Source organism: Anabrus simplex, chromosome 7 (assembly GCF_040414725.1).
Source record: "Anabrus simplex isolate iqAnaSimp1 chromosome 7, ASM4041472v1, whole genome shotgun sequence".
Classification (NCBI taxonomy): domain Eukaryota; kingdom Metazoa; phylum Arthropoda; class Insecta; order Orthoptera; family Tettigoniidae; genus Anabrus; species Anabrus simplex.
Genome location: NC_090271.1, coordinates 100,234,478 through 100,254,352, shown reverse-complemented (window position 1 = coordinate 100,254,352; position 19,875 = coordinate 100,234,478). Strand labels below are relative to the sequence as shown.

The 19,875-nt window shown below is 36.6% G+C and overlaps 1 protein-coding gene across 1 annotated transcript in view; it reads left to right on the top strand.

The window, feature by feature from the left end:
* The window catches only part of Myo10A (Myosin 10A), a 460,053-nt gene that overhangs the window by 115,432 nt on the left and 324,746 nt on the right, over positions 1-19,875 (top strand). The window contains exons 16-19 of the mRNA XM_068228601.1: positions 3,443-3,576; positions 4,453-4,626; positions 11,068-11,228; positions 13,182-13,351. Coding sequence (XP_068084702.1) covers positions 3,443-3,576; positions 4,453-4,626; positions 11,068-11,228; positions 13,182-13,351 — 639 coding nt within the window. The remainder of the gene's footprint in view (positions 1-3,442; positions 3,577-4,452; positions 4,627-11,067; positions 11,229-13,181; positions 13,352-19,875) is intronic.

Sequence of the window (19,875 nt, the reverse complement as noted above, 5' to 3'; positions counted from 1 at the left end):
AAAATCAAGTAGCGAGTTATTATATTTAAGCGGTCCGCCTATTCAATACATATATAGTTTATTAAATCTAGTACATGTTTCTTCCCCTAAGGGACATCATCAGCTAGAATAAATCATTAAATCATGATTTATATATGTATTGAATAGGTGGACCGCTTAAATATAATATTTATGTTATTCTTAAATATTCGCTACTTGATTATGGTGAGTTGTTAATCATTTTGTGTCATTTCATTTGTTATTTCATTTGTCAAAGTCTAAATTTAAAACAGAGCTTTTCTAAAATCATTAACAAAATCATTTAATAAACACTATAACAGTCCGGCCCTGCGGTGTAGGGGGCAACGCGTCCGCCTGTCACCCGGTGGCCACGGGTTCGATTCCCGGCTGGGTTAGGGTTTTTTAATTGTAATGATTAAAATCCCTGGCCTGCGGACAGGGTGTTTGTGACATCCTTAATCTTCCTTTCCTCACACACAACATTCCACACTACTGCCATTCCAATTACATGCAGGTTCATACAATATGGTGCCAGTAGGGGCAAAAGATCCACATGGGTCGACGCCCCGAACAAATAACATTTAAAAAATATGTGTATGTAACAATTTTCATTTATTTAGTCTAATGTTAAAAGAATTATTGCACACTCACCGGCAAGAAAAAGAAAACATTACGTATTTCAGACAAAATTTAATGTTAGTCCATTTGAAACCTTGTATAAATTAAATGTTATGACATTACAACAATATTTCAATGTATTACAAGTTAATTAGCCCATCTGAGAAGTTTCAGCTTAATAATTGATCAATTACTGATCGTGTAGACATGATATAGGCTTTCGGGCTCATGTCGTGTCAAGAAAACAAGGTGAAACTCTTTATGCTTCGCAGAGAACTTTGCTCCGTGTCTTCAGAAGAAAATCTCTACTGTTCACACGGAAGACTTCTACAATTCTACAAATGTAAAGAGTTTCACCTTGTTTTCTTGACACGGCATAAGCCCAAAAGCCCATATCATATCTACAAGTGTGGGTCATGAAAGCATCAATGTTAACATTACTGATTATGACAATCACAACTCCAATACTGCTGTTTCCTGCCTTTTGACAAGAATAATCACAAACAGCTGTCTTATATTGCTGTGAATTCTTGTGCTGCTTATTTTTGTGGACATTACAGCTTTTTACAACAGTTAGTCTTGCTTCTATGTCATGTCATAATGGCTCTTTCACCCGATAAGGCAACAAGGGTCGTAGCCATTAGTGGAGGATGGGCGTAGTATATGCTATGTAGCTAACGTCATAGGAACTGTTAACTGTTAAAAGGTACAGAGAGGACAATATGTACACCAGGAGGCCCAGTTTGGTCATAGGAGAAGCACTACTGAGCACGATGATCGCTTTCTCTTAATGCAAGTTCTTCATGGTCGACACACGACAGCTGTGGAGGCCAGAAATCGATTGCAGCAGGTTGGGGAACAAACAACAACAAAAGGACAGTAAGAAGGAGGTTGTATGAAGGGGATTTAAAATCCAAGAGGCCTGTCACAGGACCTCTGCTTACATTTGAAACCTTGTATAAATTAAATGTTATGACATTACAATTCACCAACGCCCATCGGAACTGGACTGTGGAGCAGTAGAGCTCAGTGCTGTTTATGGATGAATCCAGATTCTGTTTGAGGGCACCGGATGAAGGGGAGAGAGTATGGAGAAGGTCTGAAGAACGTTATTCACCTGTACTTTCTCTGTACCATTCAGTGGAGGTTCTGTGATTATCTGGACTGGGATTACCAGTGATGCACACACAGAGCTTGTGTTCATCAAGAATGAAAGTTTGACAGCCCACTGATACATTGAGGAGATTTTAGTGGATCACGTGTTGCCTTTTGCACCTGTCATCAGCGAGAACTTCATCCTAATACATTACAGTGCTCGCCCACACATTGCTGTTTGTGTACGTGAGTACCTGGATGAACAAGTAACTATTCTCATTTTTGTTCCATATTGAAGATGACATATATCACAAATATTATAATACCTCGATGGAGTCAGAATTGAACACACGATGTGGTCTGCTCATAGTCCCGACCTAAACCTGATAGAACATGGTTGGGATATGTTTGGGAGACATGCTAGAAATCATTCCCCTGACATACTGACTCAACTTTGGGCTTAGCTCCAGGCAGAATGGGAGCTCACACCACAAGAAAACATTCGAGATTGCATTGTGAGCATGCCTGATTGAATCACAGCTGTAACTGCAGCTAGAGGTGGTAATACCCGTTGTTAAGGCAATGGGAATGTGTTGAAAACTTGTGGACATATGGACTGCATATGAAACTATGCAGTGCACCAGGTTTCGACATTTCCAAATTCATGTTGGTGGACTGTTGTGATTGTCACGATCAACGGTCTTTATCAATTATTGTGCTGAAACTTCTCAAATGGGCTAATTAACTTATGATACATTGCCATATTGTTGTAATGTCATAATATTTCACTTTTACCAGGTTTCAAATGGACTTACATTAAATTTTGTCTCAAATACATAGTGTTTTGCTTTTATTTGCTGGCGAGTGTATTAAATTTAGACTTTGACAAATGAAATCAGTTTATATTATTGCTGAGGAAGACAATAGGGTAGTTACGTGCAATTGGAAGAGATAGGAGCTAGTTACATTTTTAGTGGCTTTTCTTTGGTCATATGTATGTTTTTAAATTAATAAATAAGATTAACATAAAGTGTACTGGCAAGGCAGATCTTTCCAGTATCCTATTTTAAATATTAAAAAAGAAAATGAGATTGTGCAAGTCAATACGGGAATAAATAGCACCTATTATGATCAAATTTATCAACAGTAGATTAATGTTTCGTACCCATAAACCTTCACTTATAAATACTCTATACAGCAGTAATAATAATAATAATCGTATGGCCTCAGCTACCGTGTGCAGACATTTCAATTTGACGCCATCTGGCTGTCTGCTTGTCAATTTCGACGTTCCGTTTTACTCTAGGCCACCACTAGATGGCAGACGAGTAAACCGAAACTCTCTTGGGCGTCTATGGCTGAGATTTAATGAATTTTGTCGGGTAAACACCAAATGTGTCACCAGAGATCTTTTACGTGCCAACATCGTACGACATGGAGTGTCGAATTGACTTTTTTCCGCCCTTCAAAAGTCCGACTACCTCTGCCGGGTTTGAACCCGCTATCTTGGGATCCGGAGGCCGACACTCTACTGCTGATCCACAGAGGCAGCTGTATACAGCAGTGATAACTGCCAAAATCTGTTTTGTGTTTAACCCACATACACACAGACACACACCTGTCAAGAACATTTCGTTTTATTCTTTGTATAGATGCTGCTCTGAATAGCTATTATTAATAGAATCACTATGAATTTATCCTCTAATGTTATTTTAAATACTGTCTGCAGACTGGCAGCCTGTACATTCAGAGAGAAATCTAGTTAAAGTGGTTGGAGGTGTTCCTAGTCATCCAGAGAAGCACCATTTGCCTCATGACATTGACTATCATGCCTTCACCAAGTTCACTAATGTGTATTTTAAGGTAAGTTTGCCACTAAGAAGGAGTGCAATTATTTTTGGCCTTTAACATTAAGAAGAATGATAATTACTTTTGAAAGCAACACAAAAGTTGTACTTTTTTGCAGCAATAACAGCAGTATTTAAGGAAAGGATTAGGTAACTGTGCGTTTATGAAATGAGATTAGATTGGTTTGTTCTAGTAGGTCCATTGGCAGTCTGAAAGTGCCAGTACCATTAATAGAAATTTCTTCATAGAGTAATTACATGCAATTGGAACAGATGGGAGCTAGTTATATTTTTAGTGGCTTTACTATGGTCATTGTAAAGTGAATAGTTGTCAAAGGAAGTAAATGTGAGGGTAGTATAACTTCTTATTTTAATTATGCTTCCTTTTAAGATTTCATACCCTGTTTAGTTTTCTTGGTTGATACTGACAATCTATAATTCAATCAGTCATTGGAGAGGTTGTAATTTTATTACATGGAAATTGTTTGATATAAGCTAAAATAAAATCATAGAGATAAGGTAATATAAATGAACTGGGAAATAATTTTGGAGTTCTGTTTTTTCAAGCAAAAGTGTACCACCTATCAGTAGAAAGAATATATTGTATTTGTGGATATGTTAATCTGTAAGACATTTCTTTCAGAGAAGTGATTAAATCATCTTTGCCATGTTGACGCACACGGCTTATAAGTTTTTATATCATGCTAACATATTAATGCATATCCATTCAGCTCAGTTGTTGAGTGTTGAGCTTTGAAATGCCTTGAATTAGTGTAAATGTTTTTGTTGATATTTTCTATCTTCCTTGAGTTCTTGTTTTATCTTCTGCTGAGTGTTTGTAATCAAGTTGAACATTCAATGTGAATATTTTATAAAATTATCTTCACTATAGTCACACCTGTGGGGTATGAAGAGAGAACCCATCAAGACTCCATTCCTTGCAAAGTCTAAAGACATCGACTATCAAGATTCTCTTGCTATATTCAAGTTGATTCTACGCTTTATGAACGACAACAATTTAACTGGTAAAAAAGAAGTGGCACTTGGAGATTACATTGTAAATAAGGTACGTGATTGTAGTTCTGCATGTCTCCAATTTTCTGTGGATTAACCTAGAGGTTCTATTGATTTATTTGCATCTAACTCAACTACTATTGCTTTAAATCATTCTATCCCTAATCTATGTACTATCTTGTAATTCTATATGTTTTAACCATTCAAACCTTACTCCTTTCTTCCATATCTCTCATTAGTTTCTGTGGTATTGTCTGTTTAAAATATGTGTCCCATTGTTTTTAAGTCATAGCATCCAATGTGCTGAAAGTTAAGCAATCTTTCAAAGGTAAACAATTTTTCAGTATAATCCTAAGAAATTAAGAAAAGAATACATTTTATGTGGAAACTGGAACATATTTTTTATTTGCCTCTGATGTTTCATTAAGAATGTATCTCTTTTTATTCTTAGACTAGCAAGATACCCGTGCTTCGCTACGGTATTATACTGAAATTTATAATTTAATGCTTATTGTTTTAGATATATAATCCGCCGAAATTCGCGATCTGACTCGTTTTCTGCGAGAATCCGCCAAAATTCGCGATCTGACTCGTTTTCTAATAGATTACGGCAAGTTTCCTCCCATTTTTCAATCTTTCTTTCCAGCAAACGATTTCGTACTTCCCGGGCTAGGTCCAGGTAATCCACCCAGTTAGTTGGGTCCCTAAATCTTTGCCATCTTTTCCTATAAGCATTTTTAATATGGATCAAATCCTTCAGGGGATCTGTCGTGGTGTCGTCTTGGGTGCCTTGGCGGTAGCCTACTGAACCCGCGGCCGAACTGCATTCTTAGTCATTAGCCGTCCAGGACCCGTTTCCAGCGTGGTCCGCACATGTGACGACGGTCCAGAACATTATTATTATTATTATTATTATTATTATTATTATTATTATTATTATTATTATTATCATTATTATTATATGTTCTGGACCCCACAGCAATATGCAAGACCGCTACTTGGCGGTAAATTACATCTGCTGCCATTGTCATTGTTGACAATGTGACCAGCACCATTGTCGCGCGTAGGCAAGTGTGCGGGATTTCTATCGATACGAATGACATACCTCCGTGTATTAGTGACCTTATTATAGAGGTGAACAATTTGACGGTCAATATCATTCCTATCGTTTATTTCAAATGTGTTTAAATTTTTATTTATATGCCAGGAGAATCTACTCTAATCTAAGAACGTTCTCCGAAGGAAAAGATGGCTGTTGAAAAAGAACCCAGGAAAGATTAAAAATGATCGGTTTATGATCAGAATAAGTACATCGAAAGTCAACAGCCTGTTTCCTATCATTCGACAGGATCAGGGATGGAATGAATAAAGCCCCATCTAGCGGCGACAATATGAATTGTGCCGGCTGCCGAAGCTCCCCTCTGGGGCAATGATCGATGAGTGACAAATGAAATGAAATATTGGACAGTGTTGCTGGAATGAATGATGACAGGGAAAGCCGGAGTATCCGGAGAAAAACCTGTCCCGCCGCCATTTTGTCCAGCACGAATGTCACATGGAGTGACCGGGATTTGAAACACGGAACCCAGCTGTGAGAGGCCGGCGCTCTGCCGCCTGAGCAACGGAGGCTCCTTATAAGTACATTATGAACAGTAAAATCAATTGGTCACACCGCCTTTTACACCCCACCGCCGTTAAGTTTATTTACCCCCACCCCCCAAAAAATAAAAAGAAGGTGTGTTTCTTTATGTTTAAAGGAGATTCCAAATACCAATGTTCACGTTTATTACCTTCAGTTTTGAGATATAAGTATCCCCTTAAAAATAATTCACTTTTTTTAACTTCCTTTCACACTTCCCCCCCCCCCCCCCCTCACAAAGTGATATTAAGGCAAAAAATACTTGTTCCTTTAATAGTAAAGGATCTTCTAAATACCAATTATCACCACTCTAACCTCTTTAGTTTTTGATTTATGTGTCCTCATGAAAGGAATTCAGCTCCTTTTCACTCCCGCCCCCCCCCCCCAAGATTGTTTCCCCCCCAAAAAACGCGCTTTTCTTTGTTTTTAAAAGAGATAAAAATACCAATTTTCACGTCTGTAACAACTTTAGTTTTTATTAGATGTATGTATTCTCATACAATTAAGTCAATTAATTTTTTCAATCCTTTAACCCCCAAACCCCCTTTTCCGAGAATACGTGTTTGTTTACGTTTAAAGCAGATTGCAAAAATCAAATTTCACGTGTGTAACATCTTCATTTTTGAGATATCAGTAGCCTAATTAAAATAATTCAACACCATTTTCAGTCACTTTTACCCCCCCCCCCCCCACTTCCCAAGTGGTATTTCCGAAAACTAAAAATACACGTTTCATTATTTTTAATAGAATTAAAAAATTACCATTTTTCACTTCTGTAACATGTTGAGTTTTTTGAGATATACTGTATAAATTCTCATTTTAAAATTTCACCCCTTTTTAGTCCCCCTTAAGTGGAGTTTCCAAAGACAAATCACCTATGTTTCTTTACACTTAGAGGAGATTCCAAATACCCACTTTTTACGTCTGTAACATTTTACGCTTCCCAGATATTCTGTAGATATAGTCTTTCAAAAAATTCATCCCAATTTGCCACTCCTGTTTAACCGCCATGAATTGAATTTTCCAAAATCAAAAATATACGTGTTTCTTTATTTTTAAAGGAGATCCCGTTTACAAATTTTCAGTTCTGTAATATCTTCAGTTTCTGAGATATATGTATCCTCATTAAAGGCATTCAACCCATTATTCACCCTTTTACACCCCTCCTATTGGGATTTAGAGAAAACAAAGAAATACGTGTTTCTTTATTTTTAAAGGCGATTCTAAATACCAAATTTTACATAGATAAACTTTAAAAGTTTTGAGATATAGATACACTCATTTTAAAATTTCATCCCCCATTTCACCCCCCCCCCCCATTATTTGGATTTTCCCAAAACGACAAAATACCTGTTTCTTTATTTTTAAAGTAGATCCCAAATACCAATTTTCAGGCCTGTAATATATTAAGTTTCTAAGATATAAGTATTCTCTTTAAAGGCATTCAACCCAATTTTCACCCCCTTTTCACCCCTCCCATTGGGATTTTCCGAAAACAAAAAACTACGTGTTCCTTGATTTATAATGAAGAATCAAAATACCAATTTTTACATCTCTAAACTTTAAATCTTTTGAGATATAGATGCACTCATTCTAAAAATTCACCCCCCTTTTCACCCTCGCAATAATTGGATTTTCCAAAATCAAAAAAATATGTGTTACTTTATTTTTGAAAGCGATCGAAAGTACCAATTTTGAGGTCTGTAATATCTTCAGTTTCTGAGATATAAGTATTCTCTTTAAAGGCATTCAACCCATTTTTCACCCCTTTTTACCCCTCCTATTGGGATTTTCCGAAAACAAAAAAGTACGTGTTCCTTTATTTTTAATGAAGATTCTAAATACCAATTTTTACATCTCTAAACTTTAAAACTTTTGAGATATAGATGCACTCATTTTAAAAATTCACCCCCCTTTCACCCTCGCATTAATTGGATTTTCCAAAAACAAAAATATACGTGTTTCTTTATTTTTGACCGCGATCGAAAGTACCAATTTTGAGGTCTGTAATATCTTCAGTTTCTGAGATATAAGTAGCGGTATCCTGATTAAAGGCATTCAACCCATTTTTCACCCTTTTTCACCCCTCCTATTGGGATTGTCTGAAAACAAAAAAATACGTGTTTCCTTATTTTTAAAGAAGATTCTAAATACCAATTTTCACATCTGCAAACTTTTAAAGTTTTGAGATATAGACACACTCATTTTAAAATTTCACCCCCCTTTTCACCCCCTTAGCGACGGAATATCCAAAAATCCTCTCTTAGCGAGCACCTACATTATAATATGAATATATCCCCAAAATTTCATTTCTTTATGTCCAGTAGTTTTGGCTCGGCGATGATGAATCAGTCAGTCAGTCAGTCAGTCAGTCAGTCAGTCAGGACAAGCTACTTTATATATATAGATTAATATATTATTCTTATCCTTTACATGTTTATTTTTAATCACTGCTGATTATCATTTATTATATTGTATTTAATCTTTGTTTACTTGAACAGATTGAAAGTATTATTTTTAAGATGGCGAAAGAAAAGTTATAATGACTGTCCCTACATGTTGAAAGTGTAAGTTTGTTACTTTACAGGAAAGGGTTATAAAGCTTGCCTGGAGCAGATGCTGCTGCATACTGTCGATAATTGATGTTGCTTGATCATGTTAATTACCATAATGCTTTTTATGTTACTTTTTTCACATACGGCTTAAGTATGTACAACCAAAAGCCGTTTGCACCATTAAACACAATTTCTCACATTTTCACTTTTGATCGCCTGTTGCTATTTTTGCTTCTGTAGAGCAAGCAGAGATTCACTCGCACTCATTTTATAGGCTGTTTGTACGATGGGTTTGCCACTCCCAAAGGCATTTTATTACCTTCTGCCGGGTTCAAATTAGGCTGCCCCTAGCATGGAGTCAGACGCCTTTTGTAGCCGTTCCTCTGGAGTACAGACACTATGGGTTTGCCCCTTCCGCCATTTCCACTGTACCAAAGTCCATCTTCTCCGCTGTAGATGCCATTGGGGTCTTTACCCAATAACCCAGGGCAAGGGCCCTCCATATTTATGACCCCTGGAGAGAGGGTGTCCCAGTACTTTAAAGCCCCCAGGAATTGGGCTACCTGTTGGTCCGCGGGTTGTAATGGGTATTTCAACCAACCCTAGTTACTGTAAGGACCCCCTATCCGCCACCTGGGGACGCGGTGTGTAGGGGTCAGGTTCCCCTGGTTACTTATTGAAAGTTAACCCCACCCATAAAGGCTAAGGTTATTTGCAGAGATTGGGAAGACAGGTGACAACAGCCATATTGTTTGCAGATGATACAGTGATATGGAGTGAGGATGAAGTGGAAATGCAAAAACAAGTAGATGTATAGAATCAAGAGGTAGAAAAATTTGGGATGAAACTAAGCGCTGAGAAAAGTAAAACAATAGCGATGAAAAGGGAAAGGAAGAAAGGAAGAGGAAAGATAAAACTGAATGGAAAAATTCCGGAAGTGGTTAAAAGTTTCAAGTACTTGGGAAGTGTGATCACAGAAGATGGAAAGATAACCAAGGAAATTAGGAAAAGAATACAAGCAAACAGTTTCTACCAGAGTGCGAGGGGTATTTTGTGGAACCAAGATGTCCCGAAGAAATGTAAGAAAGTATTATATTCAACCTATTATGAACCCATACTAACCTATACAGCTGGATTGTGGACTACAACAAAATGAAAGGAGAGTAGAATACAGGAAGCAGAGACGAAATTCCTAAGAGGTATCGAGGGCAAAACCAGAAAGGTTAGAATTAGAAATGAAGAGGTAAAGAATAGGACGGGAATCTTGAAACTTCAAGACAGGATAGTAACCACAAAGCTAAAGTGGTATGGGCATATCATGAGAATAGGAGAAGAGAGTGTGCCAAAAAAAGTTTTTTCAGAGAAGTTAACAGGAAAGAGACCACGAGTAAGACCCCGAAAGAGATGGACAGATTCAGTGTGGTAGTGCATAGAGAAGAGGGGAGGAAGACCAGAAGATCTACTTTAGAAAGGAGAAGAGTGCTGGAGAGACAGGCAGCAATGGAGGTCCTTGATTCACAACCCGACCCAGGAAACTGGAAATGGGAAATGATGATGATGATGATGATGATGATGATGATGATGATGATGATGATGATGATAGAGCAAACAGAGCCTCCACAGAGTCTCATTTATGGCTGTAGTAGTATGGAGGCTACTGAGGTATGGTTGGTGCAGAATAACGAAGTCCCGAGCAGGACTAGTACATCCTGATGTTACAAAAGGTGCTACTCATAGGGACGGATGTGCAGCTGTAGCACTTTCTGGCCCAGAGAGGAAAGCAATGGCAATCTACCTCATTCGTCAACGTGCCTTGTATGCCTCATTATGCACCACCATCAGGTTTTACGGTTTCTCTATAACCACATAACCTTTGGTAGTGATTTTGGAGATTTCAACCAGTCTCCGAACTGAATACTTAATAGATGGTGTACGTAGGGTAGTCAATATGTTGTATTATATGAGACAATTTTAATTTTTGTATCTTCTCCCTACCCGTTTATATAGTACTCTGTAAGCCTGCAGTATCTGGGAAACAATTCCCGAAGTCTGTCCTGTATTTTCTGCTTTAAGATATGAGTATTGTTGGTTCAGTAGGAAATTTGTCTCATTTCAAATGCTCAACAAGTTTCTAATACAAACCCTTTTATTGCAATAATATTATCAAAATGGTTGTTTCTTTTTAACCAAATCAATTTAAGATTTCCGGTTGTAGATGGATTATATCTTGCAATAACTATCTTGAAGTGTTGAGTTTCAAAGAACTAATTATGTTAATTTTTCCTTTTTTTCCCCTCAGGGCATTGTAAATGAGAAAATGAGAGATGAAATCCTGTGTCAACTTTGCAATCAAACTTGGAAAAATGACAATGATGCTAACAATGAAAGAGGCTGGCTGTTAATGACCAATTGTCTCTCAGTATTTCCACCCTCCAAGACTTTGTATAAATATCTACTCAAGTAAGGAATACATTACTAAATGTACAGTACTTCATATCATTCTGTAGCTAGTAAGCATTATAAACTACAATAGACTGTTTCAAAATACGTCAAAAAATTTCTATTATTCATCAGTATATATCTGATAAATATTGTAGGCCTATGAGGAGCATGAGGGTTGTTAAAATGAACTATTACAACAAAATGTTTATGAAGATCTACTATTATAATTTTTTGTAATATCATTTCCTAACTCCTAAATATTGTACACAGAATTCATGCTCTGTCTGCAGTTAAGTCTCTTACAGTAAGTAAGAGCATGTCAATTTTGATTTTCTGTTTTATTCTATGGCTGAGTTTTAATTAATTTTGTTGGGTAAACACCAAATGTTTCAGCAGAGATCTTTTGCATGTCAACAACATACGACATGGAGTGTTAAATGGACTTTCTTACACCCTTTAAAAACCCCACTACTTCTGCTAGGCTTGAACCCATGGTCTTGAGATCCGGAGACCAACGATTATTCTTAGCTTATCAGTACATGTGTAAATTACAGATTTATAAATTTACTACTATAGTATATGAATTGTAAGGTCTTTAAATAATGATTTACAAGTACCATTCAGAGCTGCTCCTTATACTAATTTTATTACTTTGTTTTATAATTAATTGTTGAATTATTATCAGTCTTTTTGAAAGAAAGTAAAATAGCAGTTATGCACATAAGAAAATATTGTGTCTCTCAGTTGTGCCATTAAATGAACAACTTGTGATAATTTGTAGCACAAAAGGGTAACTCTCTAGATGTATTCCCAGTACTTTGAATGATGAATTATCTCATAAATTAATACTAATTATTTACGGTAATTCATTGACTCAATATACGTTACAATAAATGTTGCAATTTACTGGTATAATTGTAACATGGGGAAATAGGGGGAATGTCAGATGTCAGGTGATTCAAAAAAAAAAAGCCAATACAACAAATTTGTACATGAAGGTCAGAAGAATCAGTAAAGGACTTGTTCGAAACAGAAAAGGGTATAGTCATGCAGATATATAGCAGTGTAGAAAACACATGCTCCTTAAGAATGGGGAATGTCAGTTAGTGTATGTAGCAGAAACTGTAACTTATGGCAGGACAAATTAGACAACAAAGTATTCAGAATCAACCCTTCGGTCTGCTGAAGATCATATAAAGTCTCTTAAGGGTAAACAGAGCCACTTCAGGCTCCATGGTTCACAAAAAGTATTCTTTGCAGAGAGCTTAATGGTGGAAAAAAAATCATCCCAATGTTTATGTCATTTGAAAGCTACAGAAAAGTATTCTGCAAGAAATTTAACATTACCTAGTCTAAACTATTCTGTCAAATATAAGCACAGTACATATGAGACCTGTACAAGCTGAGGTTAAACCTAGTACTTCAAAATTAATGACTCTTTATGGTGAGAGTGCTCAGCACAAGGAAATTGAAGTTGAACTGCATAACCTAGGTACTGATACTACATTGCACCTAAAAGCATCAGAAGTGCATTTTGCACATAGATAACCTGCAATGCTTGCTTCATAAAAGGAATGTGATAGGAAAGCAATAGTAATGGATTTCCAAAATAATTTGTGAATGCCAAATAAATCCACCAATGAAGTCTATTGTCACAGACAGTTTTCACACTTCTCCTTCGTATAAATGTTTTATCTTCTGGTCAGTCTGTTTTGTATACAAAATACTTAGAACCCATTCATTCAAGATGAACACGCTTTTTTGATAATAGCAATTAATATAAAATTTCCATACACTTTTATTGTTTAAAATATGCTATACATTGCATTTCAAGGAACCAATATTTCAGTCATATTACAGTATTTAAACATAATATTTGGAGATGATGGCCAAAGATGTCTCTTGGCCATAAAAAAGTAGCTAAAAACTGAAAAAAGAAATTTCTGTTAAGAATATCTTTATCTCTTACAGGTATGTATCTGATAATGGATACAATGGATACAAGGCTGTCTGCCAGAGGAAGCTGCTTCAGTCATCTCGTGTTGAGTGCCAGCTAGCCAGGACTTACCCACCTTGTTTGTTGGAGTGGAGGTCTAATCGTAAGCGTGTCAACATGGCCTTACCTGTGCACTTTTATGATGGTAAGCTAATATTAATGATAACTATTATAGAAACAAAGCTTCTTCCTTGTTGATGACCTAGATTCAGGGTTAATTTGTAATGACAGCCATTATTTTGTGTCACAAATCTCTCTTTTCAGTCATTCTTGTTAGGACATGTTGGGAGTTCTCCTATGGTCTCTTGAGCTCTCAACCATGCCCCGAAAGAATAACTTTTTCTAGATAATCTCTACTTATGATATGACCTATGTATCGGACTTTCGCTCGTTTACTGTGGATCTCAGTCATACTTCAACTTTCAGTTATTTTATTACTGACTGATTGGTTTTATTGGCAGTCCGTGACATTTTCAGAATTCTCCTCCTACAGATCATATCAAAGGTGTAGATCATTCTTCTCTGGTGTCTAACATTGACAAGGCAATATTAATGTTGTAGTTCTTCCATATTTTTGGGATCAGTGGTATTGCATTTTTTGCAATAATAACTATTCTCCTTCTGATTTCCACAGTACATCTGCCTTGAATTTGAACCGATGATTCTGAGTAAACAAGCTTATCCACCACTCACAGATTGCCAACATGTTGTTTTCTTTTGAACCCTATTTTGCCTGTCAGTGATCAGTAGTATGGTTTTGACCCTGTTGATTTCCTGGTCAACTTCATTGGTTACATCTTCAGTTTGGCTGAGCAGGCTGAACATTTCTTATTCTGAAGAAAAGAAAATTGTCATGTTGTCATTAGAGCTTGGATTTCTGTGACCTAAATCTCTGAAAATATGCATGCACTTACACCTTAAAAATACCAAATTATGACATAAAACTTCGAAATATGATGCAAAAGAAATGAAATATTGTCCAAAATTTACTCTGAAACAGCAGCAGTGAACTCGTCACATTCCTGACATGCTATTGTCCTTTCTGTTTTGACAACTTACTGCTTGCAAAATCTATCATGTTCAAACGTAACCCTCCATTTCTCTCCAAACATGCTTTCCTATCCAGCTCCATTTAAAACTCTGCTTACAGAGGGGTAAGTGACTGCACACACATATTTATAAAAATCAAATGGGCAACAAAATAAATACAAGTATAATACCACACCCATGTGCAATGTTCAGCATTTTTAACCCTGAAATGATCTCAGACAGTAACATTTTCATCGGTAATTGTGCTTTGTGTGGAACTTCTCAAAACACTCGCCAGAATGTAATTTAGACTTTCTTGTACATGGATTTCTGAAAAACTCTCATGCTGTAGTCCCTTCCCTCACGGTCTCTGAAAACTTCAGTTTTTACTTCTGTCTGGATGACAATAAATGAAGTTTGAATGACTATTTAGGGGTGTAATCTTCTGAAAATTTACATTGGCATACCGGTTAGTTTGCACAGAATTCCGATCAATAACCTGTCGGTCATGGATAACTGAAAAGAATTAAGTTCACTGTTAGGTTTGGTCCCATGGTGTGGTTTTTAACTTGATGTATCTGTGAATGAGATTCATTTGAATTTGAAGTTTGAGTCACAGTAATCTTTCCAAGAGTTGTACCAGGTACCATTTCGCATAATTTTCTCCTTATCGGGGTGTTCATCACCGAATTTGCTAATCCAGTCTAATTTTGCAATAACTTCATCAACACTTAATTAAAAATTGCTCCCACTATCGCTCAAATGAACATCACTTTCGTCTAAAAATCTTGCTAATTACTTCTCATGCTCCTTGAATGACGCTATGTTGCTAAACAACATCTGTTTACAAACTTGCATGGTCTTCAAAGAAGCCTCCACAAAGCCTGAGTTCAAAGAGATTATAGCAATACATGGCTTTGAATTGTCATCAACAGATGGCAGTAGCTTACTGTATCTGTGATTCATGTATGTGTAACCCGACGAAGAAGTTACAGAGCAAAGAAAATCTTGTCGGACATTGCTCTACCAAGGATTTGTGCAGGATAATTTCATGGTCAGTCATGGCCCACTGCTTGGGTTCTAAGGGTTAACCACAAAATATTTCTAAGGATATCTAAAATAACCAAACATAAACAAAATCACTTGGCATTATTGGCAGAAAACTTGTGAATAATATTTGAACATCTAATACTATTATAAGTCATATGCAGAGAGATAGGAACATGAAAAGTAAAACGTAATAGGACGAAAATGGTAGGTCAAGGGTGAAAGAGGGAGCAATAAAAAGAGTAGACAACCCCCTGTGGGTGGGGGAACGCAGATGAAGAGTACACCCACGGTATCCCCTGCCTGTCTTAGGAAGCGACTAAAAGGGGCAGCCAAGGAATGATTGAATTAGAACCATGAAACTACTTGTGATTAGTACCGTCACGCAGGGAAAACCATGGGTTGCCTTTACTTGCAAGTAGTACCACTATGTTAGGTACACAATAGGTCTGTGATTAGTAGCAGCAGAGAGCGGTTCACTGTGGGTTTCCAGTACCTGTGATTAGTACCACTATATGCGGAACATAACGGGCTTACGTTGCCTGTGATTTGTACCATTATATGAGAAACACTACGCGACTGAGCGTGTCTGTGATTAGTATCACTATATGATTGACACCGTTGGTCTGCATTGCCTATGATTAGTACTCGCCAAGTGACGAACACCATGGAAATACAGGCGCCCGTGATTAGTTCACCTAGGTGAGGACCCCATGGGTTTGCGTTGCCTACGAGTGGCGCCATTATGTGAGAAACACCATAGGTCTGCATTACCTGTACGACGAACAATACTTGTGAGTAGTACCATAATGTTTGGAACACTGTGAGTCTACGCGACTTTTGATTAGTACCGCAACTTGAGAAATACCATAGTTCTACTTTACTAGTGATAAGTACCATTATGAGGGGCCGTTGACCTGGATTTTGGACCCCTTTCGACAACAGGAATCATTGATTCAGGATTGTGCTTTGGAAGCAGTCCTTTGGTCAATAATACTATTGTTTTAATATAGTTCCTGGTAAGGTGAGGCATTGCGGGTTGGATCCACTGATTGTTTTACCTTCATATTAATTGTTCGTCATTTTTAGAAATCTTTTCGATTTTGGAATTATTTTTAACTTTCACTATTGTGAGTTGGCTCTTCCGATTATTTTAAATTCATATTTATATTTTCATTCTTCATGATCACGTTTTTAATTCTAGTCGGTGGATGAATTTTGGACTTTTAAATTGTCATTGCATTTCGTCTCATTTCATACCATTAGGGGCTGATGACCTAGATGTTATGCCCCTTTAAACAACAAGCATCATCATCATCATCATCATCAAAAAGAGTAGACAAGGACAAACATGAAAACTCAAAAGGACAAGGGCAATCTCCACATCTTCATACACTGATGTTCTCATTTAGATAAGCTCTCTCCTCATCAATCCCTGTTCTTCTACATCCATTTCTTCTCAGTCCTCAATAAGCTCATCTCTGCTTCCCAGCTATATCAGGAGGGTGGGCTTCAATACTCATCGAGGGGCCAACTCAGTAGATCTTCAGTCTTGATGCAGGAAGTGTAGGATAAGAAAAAAGCTAGGTAAATCAAGAAAAGGAATAAACTTAAGATAAAGACAAATACAGGTAAACACAGGCTAAACACACATAGAGAGAAAGGATCCCAACAAGATAATGCAAGTATTGGAAAGGAACAACAAAGTGTCAAATCATATCGTATGTAGAGAAATAGAAACATGGTAACATGTCCTAATTTCATCCTTCTGTTACTTCCTCTTTCGTCACTAACTTGCCATTAGCCATTATGTTTTCCCTATTCTGAGTTCCTTTTTTGTTTCTGTCTTTCCAATGGCTTGATTTGACAATTTTACACTTGATTCTTTCTTTCCAGTACCGTACTTAAAATTTGTACAATATGACCAAAATATACTTTTTTTAAAACCACTTTTGGGGGTCAAATATGACCTGATAAAATATAGCAAAATATGCAATTATTTGGCCAATTTAAACCATGTTGTTATTTTCACAAAAGCTAGAAATATGTATAATTTACCTTAAGTTTGTAAAAGTAATATTTAATATTAAATACAGTGTGTACATACGACTTTAAAAAGAGAAATTCATTGTTAATACTAGTTTTCACCTTCAGCATAATGAAAGAGGAAGTGTTCTTTGTTTGCAGTCAAAGAGGTGCTATAGTGAACAATGTGAGCCATAGATTTCACAAATGGTAGCTGGATACCTGGTGAAAACCTTTCTTATTACAAATAAGGCGATATGAAAGCCGTTAATTGCTCTTCTTATATAGAGGTGACGTAGCCCAAAATTGGCCGATTTACATTCATCATTGTTCATGGCAGGAGTAATAAAGAATTCTGGGTCTATTTATGCAGTTTTCTGGAGTAGTTTGTAAAAAGAGACTACGATAAAAATAAGACATCTTAGAAATTAGAGCCCAAGTCATCAGCATACCACAAGGAGTTAAATTTTTCAGTTTATTTTGGTGCCATTCTTTGAGCCTTCTCTTCTTTTCCTTGTTGAATAATATGGGGATTAATATTCAGTTCTACTGGTTCAACTTTCCTTCATTGAAGGACATGGTCAGTGTATTAGTAACTTACTTTTTCCCATTTCAGCAGGTATCATCCATGTCTTCTGCCACTGCACACAATTTAATGCTTTCTTGTAATCATGAAACAGATGAATGCCTTAATATTGAATTCTCTGCACTTTTTGATGAGCTGTTGGATATTCAGTTCCTATTCACAAATTCCTCTTCCAGGGATAAAACCAGTCTGCAGCAAATGTGTTTTAATTCTCTCAAGATAATGAAGGGTTGATTCCAAAATATATTTTCTTCCGTAATGTGTAATTTACTCACTTCCATATCTCTGTAAGAAGAAAGCGAAGGTTTCTTTAATCGCATCTCTGTCACCATTGGTGGTTATTATTCTTGTGCCAGAAACATAAGAGGAAATAGCTGTAATATTGAATTTATTAATCTATATATTAAAAAAGTTTACTAAAAACAGCTTTGTCCAATCCGTCCGTTCGTTCTACTGGACCGATTTGCTTCATTTTGGTTTTATTCCCTCTGTAATTACCTGTCGGTGAGTCATTGATAGGTCTCAAAGTTCTGTCAATTTTGAGTAATCATAAAATCAAATCATTAAATGATCACTCCAGTAATTGCAGGTGAAGGCTTACCCTAGCCTGCAATACATTCTGTACTGAGCTGGTTGCATACAGTTAAGTAGCAATATCTTTACGAAACTTGCAAACTGGGTACACATAAGACTTAACACTATCTGGAGAGAAATACCGTGGGAGTAAAACACACCGAGCACCCCTAGGGAGGAGCGGGGAGGGAGTGGCATGTAAAAATAATAGAAAGTGACCTATATTAGTATTGAATCCATAGTTTTCGGGATCGCTGAGCTAAATAATGACACTTCAAATGACATTAAGTCCAATTTCAGCCACCGTCGACATGGGAGTTGAGAAGACAGAAAAAAAGGAAACTTCCAAAATGATAGATATCGGTATTGAATTCACAGTTTTGGGGTTCTCTAGGCTGATTGGTGGCAGTCCCAGTGACAGTTGGAATCGTGCACAGTAGAAGTCTGTTATAGCGAGAATTTACAAGGGCGAAAAATTTACTTGCTATAGCGGATTGTCGTTATACCCGAATTTCCCTAAATTTGAGAAAAGATATACAAAATTCAAATACTTTACCATGCAAGTATTAAGGAAACATATTGTATGCCCGGCAAAATAATAATAATAATAATAATAATAATAATAATAATAATAATAATAATAATTTATTGCTGTAAATTTATGAGAGAACAGCCTTTCTGAAATTTAACCCGACGTAGCAATAAACTAACCTCTGAAATCAGTGATGCATACTGTCTTATCTTGATGTATCACATTTTTATTTATTTACTGTACCTAGTACTAAAATCAACTGCTGGGCTGAGTGGCTCAGACAGTTGAGGCACTGGCCTTCTGACCCCAGCTTGGTAGATTCGATTCTGGCTCAGTCCAGTGGTATTTGAAGGTTCTGAAAGGCTCATGGCTAGTGCATACCATGGAACACAATGAGCCAAAACACCAAAACTTGGCAAATTTATAATGTCCAATAACGGACCAACTATATTGGTATTATAAATTTACTAATTCGGAACAAATATCTCAGGATTCCTATTGGTATCAACATCTTTATCATAAAAAACCTATCTTTAAAATGGGGTTCTCGTTATATCCCGAACTCGCTATAACAGACTTCTATTATATATCGTAACCATAGCGGAATGCGTAAGTACATACAATTACTTATTATTTATTTGAAAGGATCAACTACTTCCCACACAATATGGGCTGCCACAAGGACAATATTTCACCTGAAACAAAATAATCTAAAACTTTAAATTAAACACACAACAATAATTCTAAAACTAAAAAATAATTAGTAAAATATCAATCAACTAATAATTCACTTGACACATAATTAACAGGTAATACAAATCCTAAAAATAAACGTTCAAAAAAATTACCTGGGCATCGCATGGAGCAATTTTATTTC